The 18,777-nt window shown below is 37.2% G+C and overlaps 1 protein-coding gene across 2 annotated transcripts in view; it reads left to right on the top strand.

Annotated features, from left to right (window-relative positions):
* Positions 1-18,777, top strand: part of LOC122809074 (complement factor properdin) — a 460,550-nt gene that overhangs the window by 176,531 nt on the left and 265,242 nt on the right. For both annotated transcript variants that reach the window (XM_044080290.1, XM_044080291.1), the window contains exons 5-6: positions 1,341-1,538; positions 8,183-8,356. In XM_044080290.1, coding sequence (XP_043936225.1) covers positions 1,341-1,538; positions 8,183-8,356 — 372 coding nt within the window. The remainder of the gene's footprint in view (positions 1-1,340; positions 1,539-8,182; positions 8,357-18,777) is intronic.

Below are 18,777 nucleotides of genomic sequence, written 5' to 3' on the forward strand. Positions count from 1 at the left end.
TAAAATCCGACTTTATTAAACTCAAGGCAAAACAAGTTTACTCATTAAGCGCTTTCATATAATTATGTAGACGAAAGCCCTTAACCAGTAAACTTGTTTTGCCTTGAGTGTAGTAAAGTCAGGTTTTACTCTTGCTCTGTGATGAAGTTGCCGTTTTTGGTTGTTAAGATGCTAAGTATTGCACAGTGTCAGAAGTGCTCTAATTAAGCGGAGCAACGGCTACACAATTCGGAACAATGGAACAATGGGTTTAATCTAGCACAAATGCGGAGCATTCCGCACAATCCGGAGCACTTGGCTGCCCAGTCTACCCCCATACCACCTCATTCAAATGTGCTATCCCTAACCCTACACATTATCTTACTAAAAACTCTTTCACTAACAGTACAGCCTATGAAGACAAAATGGCACAGAACATCCAGACTGCCAATTAGGCACAACACTAAAACTATCCAGTTAACTAACCCGAACTCACAAACACTCATGTATACACACTACTTGCTATAACGCAGGCTTGCATATTTAAAAACACACCACCATTTCAGGCAACCAATCATTTTCCTCCATATTCCCACATTCCTACACTATAGAAAGCTTGACTTCAAGTAAATGTGATTCTTTCAAATCTGCAGTCGCTTGTTTGTTTTCCTTTTGTGATCTTTTGCTCATTTACTGTTTGGTTTTCATTTTAATGTATGTTTAAAATGCTTTTACAGCTTATGGGCATTTTGATCATTCATAGTACAATTATATATTTTATATGCTTGAGATATTGCCTCCTATATGAAAGGAAGATTTCTAGTCTTTCCAAATGTGGTAAAAAATGACATGAGGATTCAAAATGCAGCTGATTCATTACCTTTAATGCCAAAGGCACAATCATAAGATATTTTATAGACTGTACTTAGTCCAGTTTTTTAAATTTCTATGGCAAACCAGTTTGCAGACTCAACTCTTTCTAGACAGGAAACAAAAACAGCTGAAAATGGCAGTCACATGGGTACAGCCTTTTTCAAAATGGTCAGCAGCAAATGGGTTAACAGCCACTGTTAATTAGTTGTTTATATTTGTATGTGGCATGGTGATTAGAAAATTGCTTCCTTTTATACAGCTGCATGATAAATTGCTGCAGATGTAAATACACAAAGGGGCAGACTTCTTAAAGATTTCCTGAGTGTTCAGCAACCATCGGTAGTGCAATAACAAATAAATTATTTCACTGGCTTTAAGACTGACCATTTAGCAGCAATACAGTGTTACTAGCACATAGTTAATAACTTTTCTGTATTTTTTTATCTTTCTTTTTGATTTTTTTTTTAATTTTGTTTCTCATTTTGCAGCACATGGTAACTGGGATTCTTGGCAGTCCTGGGGTCAGTGTTTTGGCACATGCAAGGATGAAGCTGGACACCAAGTTCCAATTCAAACCCGTCAGAGAACATGCAGCAACCCACCTCCTTCTGTCAATCCCCCAGGAAACCCCTGTGTTGGACCTGCAGAAGAACAACGTCAATGTAGTTGGCTACCCTTCTGTCCAGGTAGGTGTCTACTTGAGTTACTTTGCCCAACAAATTTATAATTCTCATGATTGTGCCATTGTTTCATCATGAAACCACCACTCAGTAAATGTGAAGTGCACGGAGGATACTGTAACTGTGACTGTCCATTCTTTATCAATTAAGAAGGCTATAGTGAAAGTGCTCAAAACATAAAGAAGTGTTTTTGCCTCTAGTTTATGTTGCATTTTTGTAGACTTTAGTGACCATCAAATAATGTGTTTAAATACTAAAGAAGTGCTTTTAGCAAGTAGGACAAACCACCCTACACCGACCATACCTCACGCAACTATGTGTGTGTGTGTGTGTGTGTGTGTGTGTGTGTGTGTGTGTGTGTGTGTGTGTGCGTGTGTGTGTGCGCGTGTATGTGTGTGTGTGTGTGTGTGTGTGTGTGTGTGTGTGTGTGTGTGTGTGTCTACATATATGTATACAACTAACAGGATTATCTGTCTCTAGCAATGTGTGTGTGTGTGTGTGTGTGTGTGTGTGTGTGTGTATATATATATATATATATATATATATATATATATATATATATATATATATGGGCCTAGGACTATTCACTGAAAGCACATTTCATAGAAACTCAAATGATTGTGCACAAATCACTAAAAGCTCACTTCACTTGAAAACTCAATTCACTGAAACTCATTTCATAGAAAGTTATATATGGCCTTTTCCCCACTGTGACCATGGAGTTAGTATATATAGTAAGGGGGGTGTGGGGGCACCACCCCCCACATCGGGGGGGGGGGTGGGAGTGTAGCCCCCCCCCACCTATTTTAAATATTTTGAACTATATACATGGATACTTGCAATCCCAATAAATTACACTTTTCTGAACTTAATATATATCCAAACTATGTGGGGGGCTACGCCCACAGTCCATGTCCGCTTTCCTGCGCATTGAATCAGTCTAGTGATTTCCTCCATGCAGTCTGCCAGATCCAGTGTTCACATGCAAAGGTAGACAAGCCCTGACTCACCGAGGGTTGCAAACCCATCAGCTACCCTCAACTGGTTTAGCCGGCCAGTCGAAGCTGTTGCCCGGGGTGTGGCCGGTGTTGCATGTAAACAGCTACGAGGGGCCACAGGTGAGAGCTGGCAGGTGAGAACCAAAGTGGATGAACTACTCTGAAGAGCATGACATGTTCGCCCATATATGTAGACACACACACACACACACACACACACACACACACACACACACACACACACACACACACACACACACACACAATAATGTACAATGTACGTACTGTTCCTGTGTACTATGTAATTTAAATAGCAGTTCTTCAATACTTTTGGCAGAAACATTTTAGCATGCATTTTATGAAACCTGTGGATCATACTTTCTGGAACGATTTAGAGGTACACAAAAAAAAATCACTTGATGCTCACCTTACAGGAATAAGTTCACCAAAGGGCACAGAATTTTAAGAGAACAGGAGGGTGGAATAGCATCCTATATTAATAATTACTTTCTTCTTATGAAATTTGGGAACTATATCACACTGATACTGACCCTCTAGAGTTAAATAAATAACTACTTTTTAGTCTGTCAAGCTATAAGTGAACTCAGGACTAACCTGTTATTACATATGTAAAAAAAAGGTTTTCTTTACATTATTTTTCAGAACCACAGTGCAGAAATAGTAGACCACCTATATATGTTGTATAAGTTATAATATAGGATTAAAAAATGATCATTATGTATGTAATTTTGTTCAAAGAGTCCCTTTAATCCCATAGAAAGATTAGCATTGGTGGAGCAAAACTTGTCCCTATTGTTGTTTCTCGGTTCTGATGATGATATATATACAGTCACATATATAAATGCAATGAAATAGATAAAAATGTGTCATCCACTAATTTAGTAATTATTGAGCTTAGATGCCATATAGTAATTTATTGCCTCATTGATGGTATTTTGTGCAGCTGTTTGTCAGTGGTTTCTGTTTTGCTATAAGATAACCTGCTACATTTGTGTGACTAGGCTACCAATGGGAAAGAGACTTCAGACTTGCACAAAATACTCAGATAATACAAATAAAAATGAGTGCTGTCCTTGTGGAAGGTTTCAAAATGAAGAGGACAGATATCATTCTTTATTTTCTGAAAAACCTGAGTGTGTTATTTATGTTTGTGCTATTTATTCATTACTTAATAATTAACTTGGGGCAAGGTAGGGAGCTGGCATAATGATTAAGGTGCTTACTTCACAGACACAAGGTACAGGGTTTGATTCTCATATTTGAAAGGTAAATTGGCTACATGTAAAATGGCCCACAAGAGCAACTAGCCTAGTACTTACAACATGGAAGATAGCAAAAAGTACATTAACAGGTACAGTTAGCAAGATTTGTTTATTTTTTATTTTTTTGAGGGGGACATCCATATCATCTTCCAGAGAAGCAATATACTGAAAGTCATCATGCTGAATGTACAGTTTTGAAATTTCAAAATACCGAAGTGTTAAAATTGTGAAATCAAAATCCCTGTTTCCCTACATGTGTAGAGAGATGGACTTGCTGCCCCTGCAGGACCCATGTTAACACTTGTTTTTTAGTTTTTACTAACAGAGAGTGATATTGTGATATTTTTTGTTGACTATTTGTGTACTGGCACAGTATTTATAAGTAGTACATGTGTGCTATTAGTAGGTATTTTGAATTCAACATTGTAAAGTTTCATAATTTTGACATTTCAGTATTTTGCATCAGTAATATGACTTACATTATACCAATTTTAAATAAATTATTACCCATTTTTGTCACACAGTACTTAACATAAATTTGTATATAAAGTCCTTTCTCCAGTAGGAACAGTATAGTGTACAAGCTTGTTTTACACAGTGCTTGTCCAAAGTAGTTAGCAGTCGCATGTATAATTTCATTAGACTGATTTAATTAAGCAGGGGCACCTGGTGACTTTAAAGGAAGAATGGTACAGGTAGCCATTGTATGGGCGGGGCTAAATGGAATGGGGTAGGGTGTATCACAGCAGGACTAAGGAAACATCACAATGTCTGACAGGGGTAAATCATAACAAAAACAATAAAAAACATGTATACATGTAAACAGAAAAAGAAACAGGAGTTTAGCATGCAAAATACTTTATTCTCCACTTTTGTCTCTTGACTTTTTCAGAATAAAATACTCAAAAACTTTTGCCAATATATATACAACAATTAACAAATCAAAACATTACAATAATTAATACCAATGAAGCAATAGTATAGAACATTTAACCATTTGTATGCTAAAATCAAATACAAAAACACTAAAAATAATAATTTTGTTATATGTAACCTCCTACCTTTTAAAAAAAGATTTAATATTGATCATATCATTAAGCCCAGGAAATGTATCGGCCCTCAATCGTAGCTGCTGCAAAGTTTCTTTCTGCTGTAAGAAATTTTTGAAATCACCACCTCTAAAATCAACACACGCTTGTTCTATAATGGAGAAAAGAAACTTTTTATATCTATCACATTCAATGCTATGCTTAAAAAGTACATTTTTTACATCTTTCTTTTTAATATTATATAAATGTTCCCTGATTCTATCTTGCAGTGCTCTCGTAGTCATACCTATATAATAAGCACTGCACCTGGAACATACACTGATATAAATCTCTCTTCTCGTTTTGTAACTATATCTGCCAGGTACTGTCAAGGTGTGAGGTAAACTATCCAAGGAAATATACGGCCCTTGTAAGACAAACGTTGCACTCCCCACATTTAAACATCTCTTTTCTTTTCTCATTAAGAGAAGTTAAAGGTATAATTTTTGTATTATCTTTTTTTGCATTAAGAATTTCAGATGAACCCTATTTTCATATACAAAACAGGAAACACTTCCCACAGTCTTAAATGAGTCCTTATTACCTTCCAAAATCTTCCACTTGTTTTGTATAATAGACCATATAGCCTGACTATCGACTGTCATGTCCAGGCTACACACCATATTCCTTTTATTTTCCGTATTCACTACAATTTGAGCATCTCTCCTATTAATAAAAGGTTGCTTTAATATAGGTGGAAACAAAGTACTCCTCTTAGCTGATATTTGTTTCTCAGCTTCTTGTGGGGATTCTTTATTATACCCCTATTTAAAAATAAATTAGTTATAAGCACAAATTAATCTCTTAGCTGATTGTCGTCACTGGTCATCCTATTAGCACTTATATATTGTCCTCTAGGAAGATTTCTCTTCATAAATGGGGGGGGGGGTGATTGCTAATTTTGGTTGTCACTCACATTCAGTAACCCACTGCATTATGTGCATGCATACAAGTGTGCACGCATGCAACATATGCACTCACATACCCACCATATGTAAGCTATAGCTACTTTTTTGACTAAGTACACTTCATATATGTGATTGTGATCAAATAAATGAACAGATATACACAAACAATGGTTGCAGCAATGTTTTTAAGCTTGTTGTTATCACATTCATACAGAGCAATGTACTAGTCATATATGTGCACACACCATTTACCTCCCCTTTATTGACTGTATACACCTCCAATATCTGGTTATGATCAAATGAATGAATAAACAAAAAATGGTCTTAGTATTTCATCTTGTTGTAACACAGATACTGTGCAACCTGTTGTATTCCTCCAATGCATGGGCATGCAGACATGCAAACAAACACACACACACACACACACACACACACACACACACACACACACACACACACACACACACACACCACATACTCTTCTCCAGGCTGTCTTTGTCGTTATCATTCAGAGGAAGAGCACAGTCAAATAATATCCTTAACACATGGCAGAATAGCAAATTACACTATTATTTAATAAAAAACGCATTTTCTCCATGTGCTTGCATCATTTTATTTACATTTTGTTACAAAGGTTAGTCCAACTAGGCCAATGGCTTCTTTTTGGTGGGAGAGTGGTATTTATACTGACTAGGGGGAATTTATCAAGGTCACTGGGGAACACCCCTCCCTTCTTTTTTCAGTAAGTGCCATGGGATCTTTTACATTTATCAGAGGTACCACCAACTCTTATCTGAAAGATGACACCTTGAAGGACTCTCCTGGTGCTGCACTGGGGAGCGCAACACTCTCCTGATGCTGCATTGGGAAGCGCAGCACTCTCCTGGTGCTGCACTGGGGAGTACAGCACTCTCTTGGTGCTGCACCGGGGAGCTCAGCACTCTCCTGGTGCTTCACTGGGGAGTGCGACACTCTCCTTGTGGTGCACTGAGGAGCGCAGCACTCTACTTGCCCTGCACTGAGGAGGTGTGCTGCAGTGTCACTATTGTAAAGTGAATCTGTACTTGCACAAGAGTTTTTTCACTTTCATTCTGACTGCCTATGGCACCAGTCACGTCTGGCAGTCTAAGCAAACAGAACATTTCTGCTTTTTACTTTGTCTAGCAGCCTGACTTGCCCCCAATGAAGCACTGTTTCTTTCTCCCATAAGTGGCAGAAAGACCTGCAATAAGACGTAAAACCCTTATTCTGTATCAGGGAGTACTCGAGAAGACTAGGGTATTTAGAAATCAACCCAACTAGATAAACCAACTTTTTTTTATCACAAAAGTTCAAACTCCATACAATTGAACATGTGTCAAACTCTTGAGTCCTGAGAAAAGGAAAGTCCATTGTTTTTAAGTTAAAAACACTTAAAACCATATTCTGATCAGTTTTTGATTTAATAGCACTGTAGTTCATTAGCTTAGTATCACAAGTTATCCCTGGATATAGGCATGCAAGACTGTGAACGTAAGTAGAAAAAAGGTTACAGGTGTTTTTTTTCTTTCTTTTTTACTGTGGTTGATTGAAAGAAAAGATACAACCAAACAATCTTTATTAATAGCAAAGGCTAATGAGAATAGTAGAATTGCTACAGGATTAGCATTTTTAGAGTTTGATACATGGGAGTATACCTCTCAACCTCTTAGAGCAAAAAATCTAGACAACGCCTAAAATGATGGAGGGACAAGGGCCCAAAATAGGGACAGAGTTTAAATATTGCTCTTATAAACTTAGAAAGTTGATAGAATAATAGGTTTTGTATTAGCATGAATTTTCTGAAGGATGTGGAGTCTTAAAGTCAAATCTTTGTCATTTTTTTAATGACTTTAATCCCTAGCTATTTGCCAGGAAAGTAAATCTTTTAGGAGGAACAAACCAAACATGAGGCAAAAATCTGGACATTCTGTGAAAATCAGTACAGTTGAGAGGTATGCATGACAGCCTAGAATAATCAGCATGAACAGGTAATCAGAAGAAAGGCAGGAATGAAGATAAGGTATGAGGTAAAAGAAGCAGTACGTGTGTTAGACTGATAAAGAAACACAGCCCCACAAAATGAGAGGTCTTTAAGTTCCTTATTTTCTCTGGAAATGCATTAAGGAGTAGAAAATTGTGTATTATACTGTAATTAACCTGAACAAAGTCTAATAATCTGTTGATGAGAGCTGTCTTATGTTAATATGTACCTTCCTAAGTGTTCCTTAGAAAGGACTTAACTCTTATTGCATCAGCCACTTTTCTTTGTCTTATAAAATTACATCAGTGACTCTTACAAAGTTTGTGTAAATTTACTTCCTAAATATATTTTAACTATTTAATACCTTACAGTTAATGGAAATTGGGGTCCATGGGGAGCATGGAGTGACTGCCCTGTTACGTGTGGAGTTGGAAGGCAGACAAGAAACAGGGAATGTAACAACCCAGCACCTCGCCATAATGGTCAGCCCTGCCCTGGAAGTAGCATTTTATATAAATCCTGTACAGTAAAGACAAATTGTCCAGGTAAGACATTTGTGTATTCTAAGTACAGTAATACCAAAACCTTCTATGAGATGCATTTCACAGTAAAACCTTGTCTATGCTGGGATATTGCATTAATGGAGTATAATGCAATAATCCTAGTTTTTATAGGGTTACATTGTTAAAGGCCTTGGGACTGCCATGTGTCATGTTTGACTGTTGCTGTGCATGGGGAATCAGACATTGTAAATAAACAAATGAGAAAAGTACAAATATGTGTGCTGCATTTCTGAACCTTATTGTTTAACCTTTCATTTGCATGAATAAAAAATACATACTTTGGTCAAGCTTTTGTTCAAATAGTCCCTTGCTGTGTACCTGTGACTGATTTTTGCAGAATGACCCTCAGTGTAACATTTTCACATTTCTTTATTTCTTTCCAAATAATTTGCACAGAATCACAGAGTGTTTGTAAGGACTTAAAACGTAGTAAGTAGACTAGGTGGAACATATTAGCAAAGATTCAGAAAAATTATTATTGGCAGAAGTATTTAAGCAATTCTATACTGCCCAACAATGGTAACGTGCTATTTGGAAACATGAGAAAGCTGCAATGACAAGTATCCCATTAACAGATGATAATCATGACTCTGAATGGAACACTGTACCGTTAGAACTAACCATGAAAGTGTTCCTCCATCAAACCGTGAAAAGCAGTTTGACCACACACATATCTGCAGTCATGCCCTTAGATGCATGCACAGACACATATACACACACATATATGTACACACAGTTGAATTATCAGTACATATCTGCTGTGGCACTAAAAGCTCCATTCCTGCCATAGAAGTGAATGGGGATATGCCATCAAAAGACAGTGTACAACTTTTCTGCTTTACTTCCTAAGTGGCGTGGTAGAACTTTTCTTCAAATCACTCTAGTATGCTTTTCTGATGCCAGCACAATTTCTCGGGAAGAGCGCATACCTAATTTGCATTATCTACACACCTGGACTCTTGCATTTGCATGCAGTCTTCATCTGAGAAACTGCTGTAACACTGCAGGCCAATGCCTTTATTCCTCTGTAGCAATATGGCAGTTGCTGAATCACTTAGGTGTAATGGACTACAAAAACCTGCACAGGCCAGATTAGGGCACTGCAATATATCTTCATGAATCCCAGAGACAGTTGTTGCCTACCATCAACTTTTGTATTTCTGTGAAAGAGAAGGATCTTTTCTCATCACTTCCTCTGTAACAGACATCTGACCTTTATGCTCAGACTGAACACTTCTCTGTATTTTTCTGCTCATAAGTGTTGTAGAAGTCTAGCTTTTTTGTAGTTTTCAGATACATGTTAATACCTGGAGAGTATTGTAATGCATGTCTGTGAGATGTTAAGCCTCAGAGTACTTGAAGTACCAAAAAACAATGAATCAATTGGATGAACATGCAACAACTTTTATTTTAAACTAAGCTGATACTTTGGAAATGTGTGTTTTGTGGATGTCAAGGCAGTGTAACTCATAAAAATACAATTGCTCAACACTATAACAAGTGCCATGGGTGTCTTTGAATTTTCTTATCCTGAATGTTCCGTTACTCCAAATCTTTTTTTTTTCTGTCATAGAAAACTGTGCTTCTTTATAAGCCTTCTGTCTCTCCCACTGTTACTCTCTTTCATGTTTTCAATAGTGTTTCTCAAAATCTCAGCACTAGAAGAATTTTGAACCACCCTTTAAAATTCACTGTAAGGTAGTGAATCCAGCAAATGTGGGGAGTGCTGGCTAGTAGCATGGAGAAAATTGTTCACTGCTGTCACCTTTCTCTGAAAGGAATGCTCTACCCAGAGCTGCATCAAGGTCATATGGGGCTCTAGGCAGGACACTGGACTGGGAGCACCTGTCACAACCTCATTGTACCCCCCCTATCATTCACAATTCTTGCTTTTTGCATTCAGTCTCTTAAAATACATTTCGCCACACAAACTTTACAGTTTAACTTTGCATGATGTTCTCTTTGAGAAAGCACCCACAAGATCATTAAACTCCATTTGTTTGACCAAAGCTGATTCCACTGCTAACAAAGATAAAGCAAATTTCTGGACTCTATAATTAATTACTGTCATTAATTAAATGTAAATTAATTCACACCTTTTTTCAAAAAATAAAACATAAACACCTTTTATCCTGACTGTCGTAATGTGGCAGAATTTGGAAGGACTACAAAAAAATATTGTTATTGTGCTTCTGTATATTAATTGACTACTGCATATCTCTCGGCCTGTTAGCACAAGAAGTCTGGACAAAGTCTAAAATAATGTGGAGGGGGCAAAGGCCCAAAAATAAAGAAAATTTGCTCTGTTATAACAGAAATTGTGTTGTTAGCATGCATTTTCTGAAGAATATGAAAAGTCTGTACAGCCTTATTGTTTATTAGTATTATATTCTCAGTGATTTGTCAGATATGAGGAACACAGACCTAAAGTATGGGGTAAAAAGCTGGACATTCTGTCGAAATCTTAACAGCTAAGAAAGGTATATTATACCTCTCTTAACCTCTTAGCAGAAATGCACAGAAAAAAAATAGGATGTGACTTCCACTAACTCTCACAAATGTCTGGTAATGGGCAAAAAGTAATCACATGACATGCTACCACACAAGTATTGGTAGAAAAATGTGCTTTTACTCCACACCATAGCTCTCAGCCAATCACAAACAAATCTCAAAAGAATCACAGACAAATACAGAAATAATCAGAGACAATCAGTGGTTTATGGTGCACTTTGCCAATGCTGTAAGGTATTTTACATTGGCAAGACTGGTCGAGCCTTGAAAGAGAGAATATATGAACATCTCAACAAAATCAAGAAAGACAATTAATGCACTGTACAGACATATTTCTGCCTATCCTGGCCACCGTTTTACATTTTTTGTGATTGATTTCTTGGAACCAGATCCAAGGGGCTTTTACACTGACGAACATCTTCTCAAGAAAGAACTCATATGGATTCTTGTGTGTGATACCCTTACCCCCCTGGTTTGAATGAATGTTGTTCTATTGCACCTATATTAAAGCTAAAAAGTCTTAAGGGCTGATTATGCCATGTTACTCATACATTTGTTGCTGTAACACTGATTTTTGTACTGTTCCTATTCTCAATATTGTTTTCAATTTTTATTTCTATTTTTATTGTTTCATTGATGTTCATTGCTCATTTTTTTTTTGCAATTTTATTTGACATTCACAACAATTTTTGTTGAAGTTTTATAACTAATGTGTACTAAACTAAAGTTGAGTCATGTGAATGTTTGATCAAATGTTGATCACATGATGTATTAGGATTATTTAAGGTTTGAGATAACCATGTCAAGAAGTTCTGAAGAAGTCTTTGCTAAAGACGAAAGCGCTTGAATGCATTTGGTCTGTTTTTGCTGTCAATAAATTGGATTTGTAGTTTGGACTTTGGTTTGTGTGGTTTCTGGGCCTCTACCTTCACTATTAGCTGAGCCGATAGTAGCAGATGCCTAAAGTGCAGCAATGGTTTAACGGATAATGTTAATCCTGCTAGTCTGCACTTGCGACCTGCTGCTGAACCCTGAACCGACTGAATTATTAAGTCCATCAGGCTAGGGGAAGGCAGACCAATATACCCACTTAATGGGGCTTACTTAGTCTGATGCCTGAGGCAGAAAAAGAAAACTTCAAGTAGAAATGTACCCCCACACATTCTAAGAGAGTAGAAGAAGCAAAGCACATCACATACAACATTTTAAATCATTGCATCATAATCTGAATAAAAAAAAATAAAACAGTGCATTTTATATATATATATATATATATATATATATATATATATATATATATATATATATATTTTTTTTATTTTTCCCATTTTTGGGCCCCTAGCATTCTTGGGGCCCTAAGCAACTGCCTATGCTGCATACAAGTAGATCCGGCTTTGGCTCTACCTTATACCCTTATATGCCAACCAAATCATTAGCATCTTATCCAAATTATAAATAAATTCCAAGGCATGTTCACCATAAATTGCACAAACTTCTCCATGTGACCCTTACAAACACCAAATCACTTATATAATGCTTATACACAATTACACAGTTCTAAAAAAAGCTATATTATAATAAAATCAGCACATTGGACCTCCCCTATAAAGATATGATGTAATGTGCACTGTAGCCCAACAGTATGTGTCTGCTCTAATCAAGACCTTCACAGACTACAAAAAAATCACTTGCATTTTTAGTGTGTAAGGGGGACCTTAACTAATAATTTCTGAAGATGACAATATAAAAAGTTGCCCACATAATGCATTTAAGCACTAACAGTGGAAATAATTGAACAGAGTCTAAAAGAGCTGCTCTCAGTGTAAGTCTGCCCTGATTCCAAAAGTGACTTACTTTGGCATAAGGCCTGTTTATAAGCAGGTTTACACCACAAACCTGATTCCAGAAGATCTACTGTCAGTGTAAGTAGTCACGTGTATATGTGTGTGTGTGTGTGTGTGTGTGTGTGTGTGTGTGTGTGTGTGTGTGTGTGTGTGTGTGTGTGTGTGTGTGTGTGTGTGTGTGTGTGTGTGTGTGAGAGATTTGGTGCTAAAAGTAACACATATTGACAACATCTGAGCCATGTCTTCCAGGGTATATTTATTTACTTTACCCCATTTCTTTGGCATTCACTAGTTTAAGCAAACCTCAGTGATATTTTATTTATTTATTTTATTTATTTATTTGACATTTGTGAACCGGGTTTGTCCGATTGGGTAGAGACCCCTTTTCAATGGAGACCCAAGGAGAAAAGCTCCACAAAACAATTACATAAAATTCAAATGTATACATGAATACAAAAATTAGACAATAACAAAGTATACAAAGCAGACATTTCATAACACATAAATTTGAAAAACTGTAAAATGTTAGACATTTTTAATACAGGGATAGTATGAATGAGGATGAGTTAGAAGAGAAACAGAAAGCTAAACAGTATAAGATAGGAAGATAGCTAAAGAGGGAGGCCAAAAATGTGGGGGAGAGGCAGAGAAATAGTGTAAGTTAGGAGGGGTATACAAATTATAGTAGATAGGATTTTAATGAAAGACTATATTAGATAGGAATTAAGTGAATGACTGTTGAGAGGAAGATTGACAGGTGTAGATAATAGCGGGTAGGAAGAGAAATATAAAGGTAGGATTGGAAGATAGGAATATAGGATTATGCTGGGTCATTGCAAAAGCTTAGCCATTGCTTCTGGTAGGTAGCTTTTAGTGCAGTTTTGAAGGAGCTGGAGTTAGTGGTAGATCTGATGTGAGGTGGAAGCTTGTTCCAGGCTTTTGCAGTGGAGTAACTATAGAGTAGTTTACCAACATTTTTGTTGGGCATATAGACTTGCAGTAGGTTTTGTTGTGAGCTACGAAGAGTGTGGTTGGGAGTGTTTGGTTGAATGAGTGTGGAGAGAGAGAGGGTCAAAAAGAGGGATCATATATGATAGAATGAGCTATGGGGAGCTAGGATAATAGAATCTGGTGGTGAAATTCCAACCACTGCAGGTTTTATAAGGCTACACATTGATGGGTGTGGTAGGGTAGGTTCAATGCAAATATTGCAATTTTGTTATAAGTAATTTCCAATTTAGACAGAAGATTAGACTGGAGGTCTGTGAGTATTGGGGCTCCATTGAGCAATGTGGGGAGAAGGAAAGCTTGGGCAAGGGAATGTCTGGAGGAATGGGTGAGGAATTTTTTTATGTCTGCAAAGGAGACCAGGTTTTTGGTTAGTCTTTTTAATGTATTGTTGAATGTGAAGATCAAACTTAAGGTGGTCATCTATAGCAATGACAAGGAGTTTTGCATGAGGCTCAGTAGAGATGGGTATGTTATTTAAGGATGAGAAAGAAATGGTAGTTTTATGGTGTTGGAGACTAGAGGGAAGAAATAGGAGAAGTTTTGTTTCCTTAGGGTTTATTACCAGTTGCTTAGAAATGATTCACCTTTCAACAGAGTGGAGGGAGTCTTTGGTGAGGGTATGGAAGTGAACAATGTCACTGGAGGAGGAGATGACAGTGGAATCATCAGCATATTGAATAATAGTAGAGTGTGGGCAAGAAGAGTGAAGGTCATTAATAAAGATATTGAAAAGTAAGAGTCCAAGAATGGAGCCTTGGGGGGACCCCAATCTGAACAGGTAAGAAGGGGGATAAGTTTGATTGCCATTTGACAGCCCGAAGATGATTAGACAGGTAGCTAGAAAACCAAGACAGATTAGAGTTAGGAAGATTTAGTGAAGCTAGTTTGGATAGAAGTATTCTGTGGGAAACGATGTCAAAGGCTTTGGAAAGATTGAGAAACAGGCAGGAGACTAATTCATTATTATCACAGGATTTTGCAATGGTATTTGTGAAAGCTATAAGAGCGGTAGCAGTAATATGTTTTGGGTGGAAACCATGTTGGGAAGGGATGAGAGTGCTTTCATGAAGTATGATGATCAAGAAGCTGTTTGTGGATGCATTTTTCTAACATTTTAGATAAAGGGGATAGGATAGCAATTGGTCTGAAGTTGGAGAGTCAGTTGCATTGCCACCTTTGCGAAGGGGTATGACATAGAATTTTTTCCAAATATTAGGCATAATGTTTTCCTGAATGGATCTATTGATTAGGATGGAAACGGGGAAAGAAACTGAGTTAGTGACTATTTTTAGGAATTGTGGGGGTAAATTATCTATAGATGGAGAACATGTTTTACGTTTACAGAGAAGGGACTCGATGTATTTAGTGGAGACAGGTTTGAGAGAGAAAATAGTAGTGTGGGGAAATAGAAGGTGCGGGGTCTGACATAGTGTCACCTTTGGTCAGGCTGTGGACTGAGTCAATAAAGAAAGAATTGAGGGAAACAGCCGTTTCAGAGGGAGAGCTATTAGAGCAGGGGTTGGGGGAAGAAGGACATCCTGGGTGTAATAGCTTATTTATAGATTGCCAGAATTTTTTGGGATTAGAATGAGATCTATTGACTGGTTGTTTGAAAAAGTTTTGTTTATCAAGGGTGACTTTTTTTTGGTTAAGTTACAAAGCTGTCTATAAGTTTAAAGATCGGTGGAGGATTTGGATCTTTCCATGTTTTCCATACACTATCTCTCATTTTCATTGTTTCCTGCTGGCTTGAGTTAGGCAGAGAGTAAAATGGGTTTTGATTCTTAGTTTCTTAATAGGCGCAGGGAGTTGAGTGTTTCAAGGAAGATATTGAGTGATAGGACTGCATCTTCAAGGGGAAGACAGAAGAGGAAGGGCTGGTTAATGGAAGAATGAAGGTAGGATGGTGATCACTGCGGTAGTCTGACACAGTAGAAGGATTATGATAAAGATTGGGGCTGGATGTGAGGATCCAGTCAAGAGTGGAACCTGAGTTGGTATGTTTGTTAAACCAAGTTGGACTACAGATTAGCTGGGAGAAGCCAGAGAGATGAATGGATGAGCTTGGAGAATCAGTAACAAGGGCATTGCAATAAACATTTACATCACCCATAATAATGGTTTCATAGGAGATGTTTTGAGAGATCCAGGAGAGTAGGTGTGCAAGGATAGAGATATTATTTCCTGGGAGAATATAGATGGATACAATAGCAAGCTTTTTATGGGTGTTAATTGTGCAGTCAGCTATGAGAAGTTTGGCTGGGTGAAAGTCTGGAGCAGAAATTGAGAGAGGGTATAGAGTAAGTAGATTGGTGTACTGAATTGCAACACCTCCACCTTTCTTTTTAAGGCAATCTTGGCAGAGTATATTACAGCCTGGTGGTAGTATTTCAATGATAGATATTTAGGGCCTGAGCCAGGTTTCTGACAGACATAGGGAAATGATAATCTACCCCAAGGTTGCACAAATAAATTGATGCAGTCAGTGGGTAAGGGGCCCTGCATGACAGATATGGGAAGGCTAGTATTCATTGAAATGTACTATAACATTTTTCAGGAGTAAATGTTCATTTATTTATTTGTTTATTTACTTTTGAGTACCAGGAAAGTCTGACTGAATAGGAGCCCATTTTGAAAGTATGCCCAGAGTGAAAAAGCTCAAAAATATTACAAAAATATTTTTAGAACAATAATTTTACAGTCTGTAAAAATAATACCATAACATCTACAGTTTAAGGAATTGTAATATATCAAACATACTGTGAATATACTGGTTAAGAATAGCTACAGCTTGTCTGATTAAGACTTACTATTTGCAGAAATGTTATCTAGTTTAGAGAAATTAAAGGTATACAAATAGGAATTGCAATATGAAGCAGGAGAAAAAAACAGAGTTATGGCACATTTAGATAGTCAGGGGAGAGAAACTGAAGCAAGGAAGTGAGTGAAGAAGGGGGAGTGAGGAGATATAAGGTATGAAAAGGTACTTGTTCATATTTAGGGATATAGCTTATCCTGCAGGTGAAAAAGAACAGAGTCAGATTCTGGCTAGGATCGCTTTCAAAATGGTTTTAAAGGACTAGAGGAAAGGTATTGACTTGATGGATACAGGTAAGGATGCCAGGCCTTAGCAGCATGGTTTGACTACTGACCATACCCAGCAGATTTGATAGTTTTGTGGAAAGAGAGGAGTGTTTGGTCATTGGATCTTAATGAGTGAGTGGGAACATAATTATGCAGAATGGTAAATAGTACCGGACAAGCAGATGGATGCTGCATAATTTTATATGTGGTAAAAAACTGTGCATATGTTAGTTGATGAGGCAGTTCTAACCAACTTAGGCTTTTAGTGCTATACAGTGATGGGCTTTAAAGGGGGCATTTGCTACAAGTTTAGTCACTTTATTATAGCATTTATCAAGTTTTGGTTTATGTGATGCCTGGAGGTTAGTAAGGATGGGTGCACTATAAAGAAGTGAGGGGAAGAGGTAAGTAGTGACTAGTTTAGTTTTAGTTGCTATGGTGAGAATGTTTTGGCTCTATAAAGCAAGCCTAATTTCTGGTGCTTTTTAATGCAATTTTACATATGCACTATCATCACTAATAATTTTCTATAAGCAGTGACTTCAATGGTTGTATTTTTAATAGAGATAATTTTAAATTGTATTTTTTCACAAGAAAGGGATTTTTGGGGTAAACATAGTAGTTTTTTTTCTTTAGGAGGGTTAAGCATGAGTTGCAAGTTACAAAGCCAGGTTTCAGTGGTTGTTAAATCTTCCTGAATAATTTTTTGGAGATGTGCCAGGTTGTCTGATGCGCCGTGTTGTACGGGGGCTAGGAGTATTTTCTCTAGGAGATAATAGGATCATATGATCATTGGAATTTACAAGCCCTTACAAGCCTAGCCAAGTTTTCCCCTTATTTCACTGATCAGCACCTATTGCCTCTGTCCAAGAGGGACACAGGTGGAACCTCCATAGTGAATTTACATTTACCCATCCAATCATCCAGACTGCATTTGAAGAGGGTCAATGAGGTGCTCTGTTTGACATGAAGTGGGAGTCTGTTCCAAAGGTGAGGTAACCTCTGGGAGACAAATCTGTCCCTCCAGCAGGATCGATTGTCACACACTAGGTTAAGGTCTTTAGAGTGAGTAACCAGTGTAGCATTTGACTGGTGGATATGCTGCATTTCCAATAAACCAGGGTCACAAATTGCCTTATATGCAAGGTAGAGATCGCCTCTGAGTAGTCTGTATAAATAGTTTAACAATTGTTTTTTAATATATTTTTCAATTATTTTGGAGAGGGGGAATAAGATTGCTATATTTCTAAAGGTGGTGATGTCTGTTGAATTTTCTCCTTTGTGTAGAAGGATAATTTTTTTCCAGAGAGAGGGAGCCGAAGATTCCCGGATTGACCTGTTTATAAGGACTGAGACAAGATAGGCAATTCTATTAGCTGCTATTTTAAGGTACATGCTTGGAAGGTCATCAGTTGAAATTGAGCATGGCTTGAGCTTAAGAGTAGTTTTATACAGAATATGTGCACAGGTTTGAAGGTGAAAGTGATTGTGGTGATATGTGGGTATTGGTATTAGATGTTGGGAAATACTTGGTTAGGGATGCTATACTAGCTATAAAATAAGAGTTGAATTTTATTACAGTTTCAAGTGGTGTTATTGGTAGAGGGGTCAGGCTTGAATATTTGACCAGGATATAAGATTTCTTTAACAGCTGACTAGAATTTTTTTTTTTGGTTGTCTTTGCTATTGTTCTGAATGTTGCTATAGTATAATTTTTTTGTCTTCATTTATGTGCTTTTTAGTATGGTTGCAGAGCATTTTTAAATTTTTGAGATATTGTGATGTTTTATATATTTGACATCATTCCATGCTTTTTATTCTATCTTCCATTAGCATTCTATGCTTTTTGAATAGCAAAATTGCATTATTTATTTTTAGTCTCTTCCTTCTAGGAGGTTCAAGGCAATTTAGGATATTTAGGAACACTGTATTGAATTAATTTACAGCATCTTC

The sequence above is a fragment of the Protopterus annectens genome, chromosome 8.part0 (genome assembly GCF_019279795.1).
Source record: "Protopterus annectens isolate FY-2018-M chromosome 8.part0, PAN1.0, whole genome shotgun sequence".
Lineage (NCBI taxonomy): Eukaryota > Metazoa > Chordata > Ceratodontiformes > Protopteridae > Protopterus > Protopterus annectens.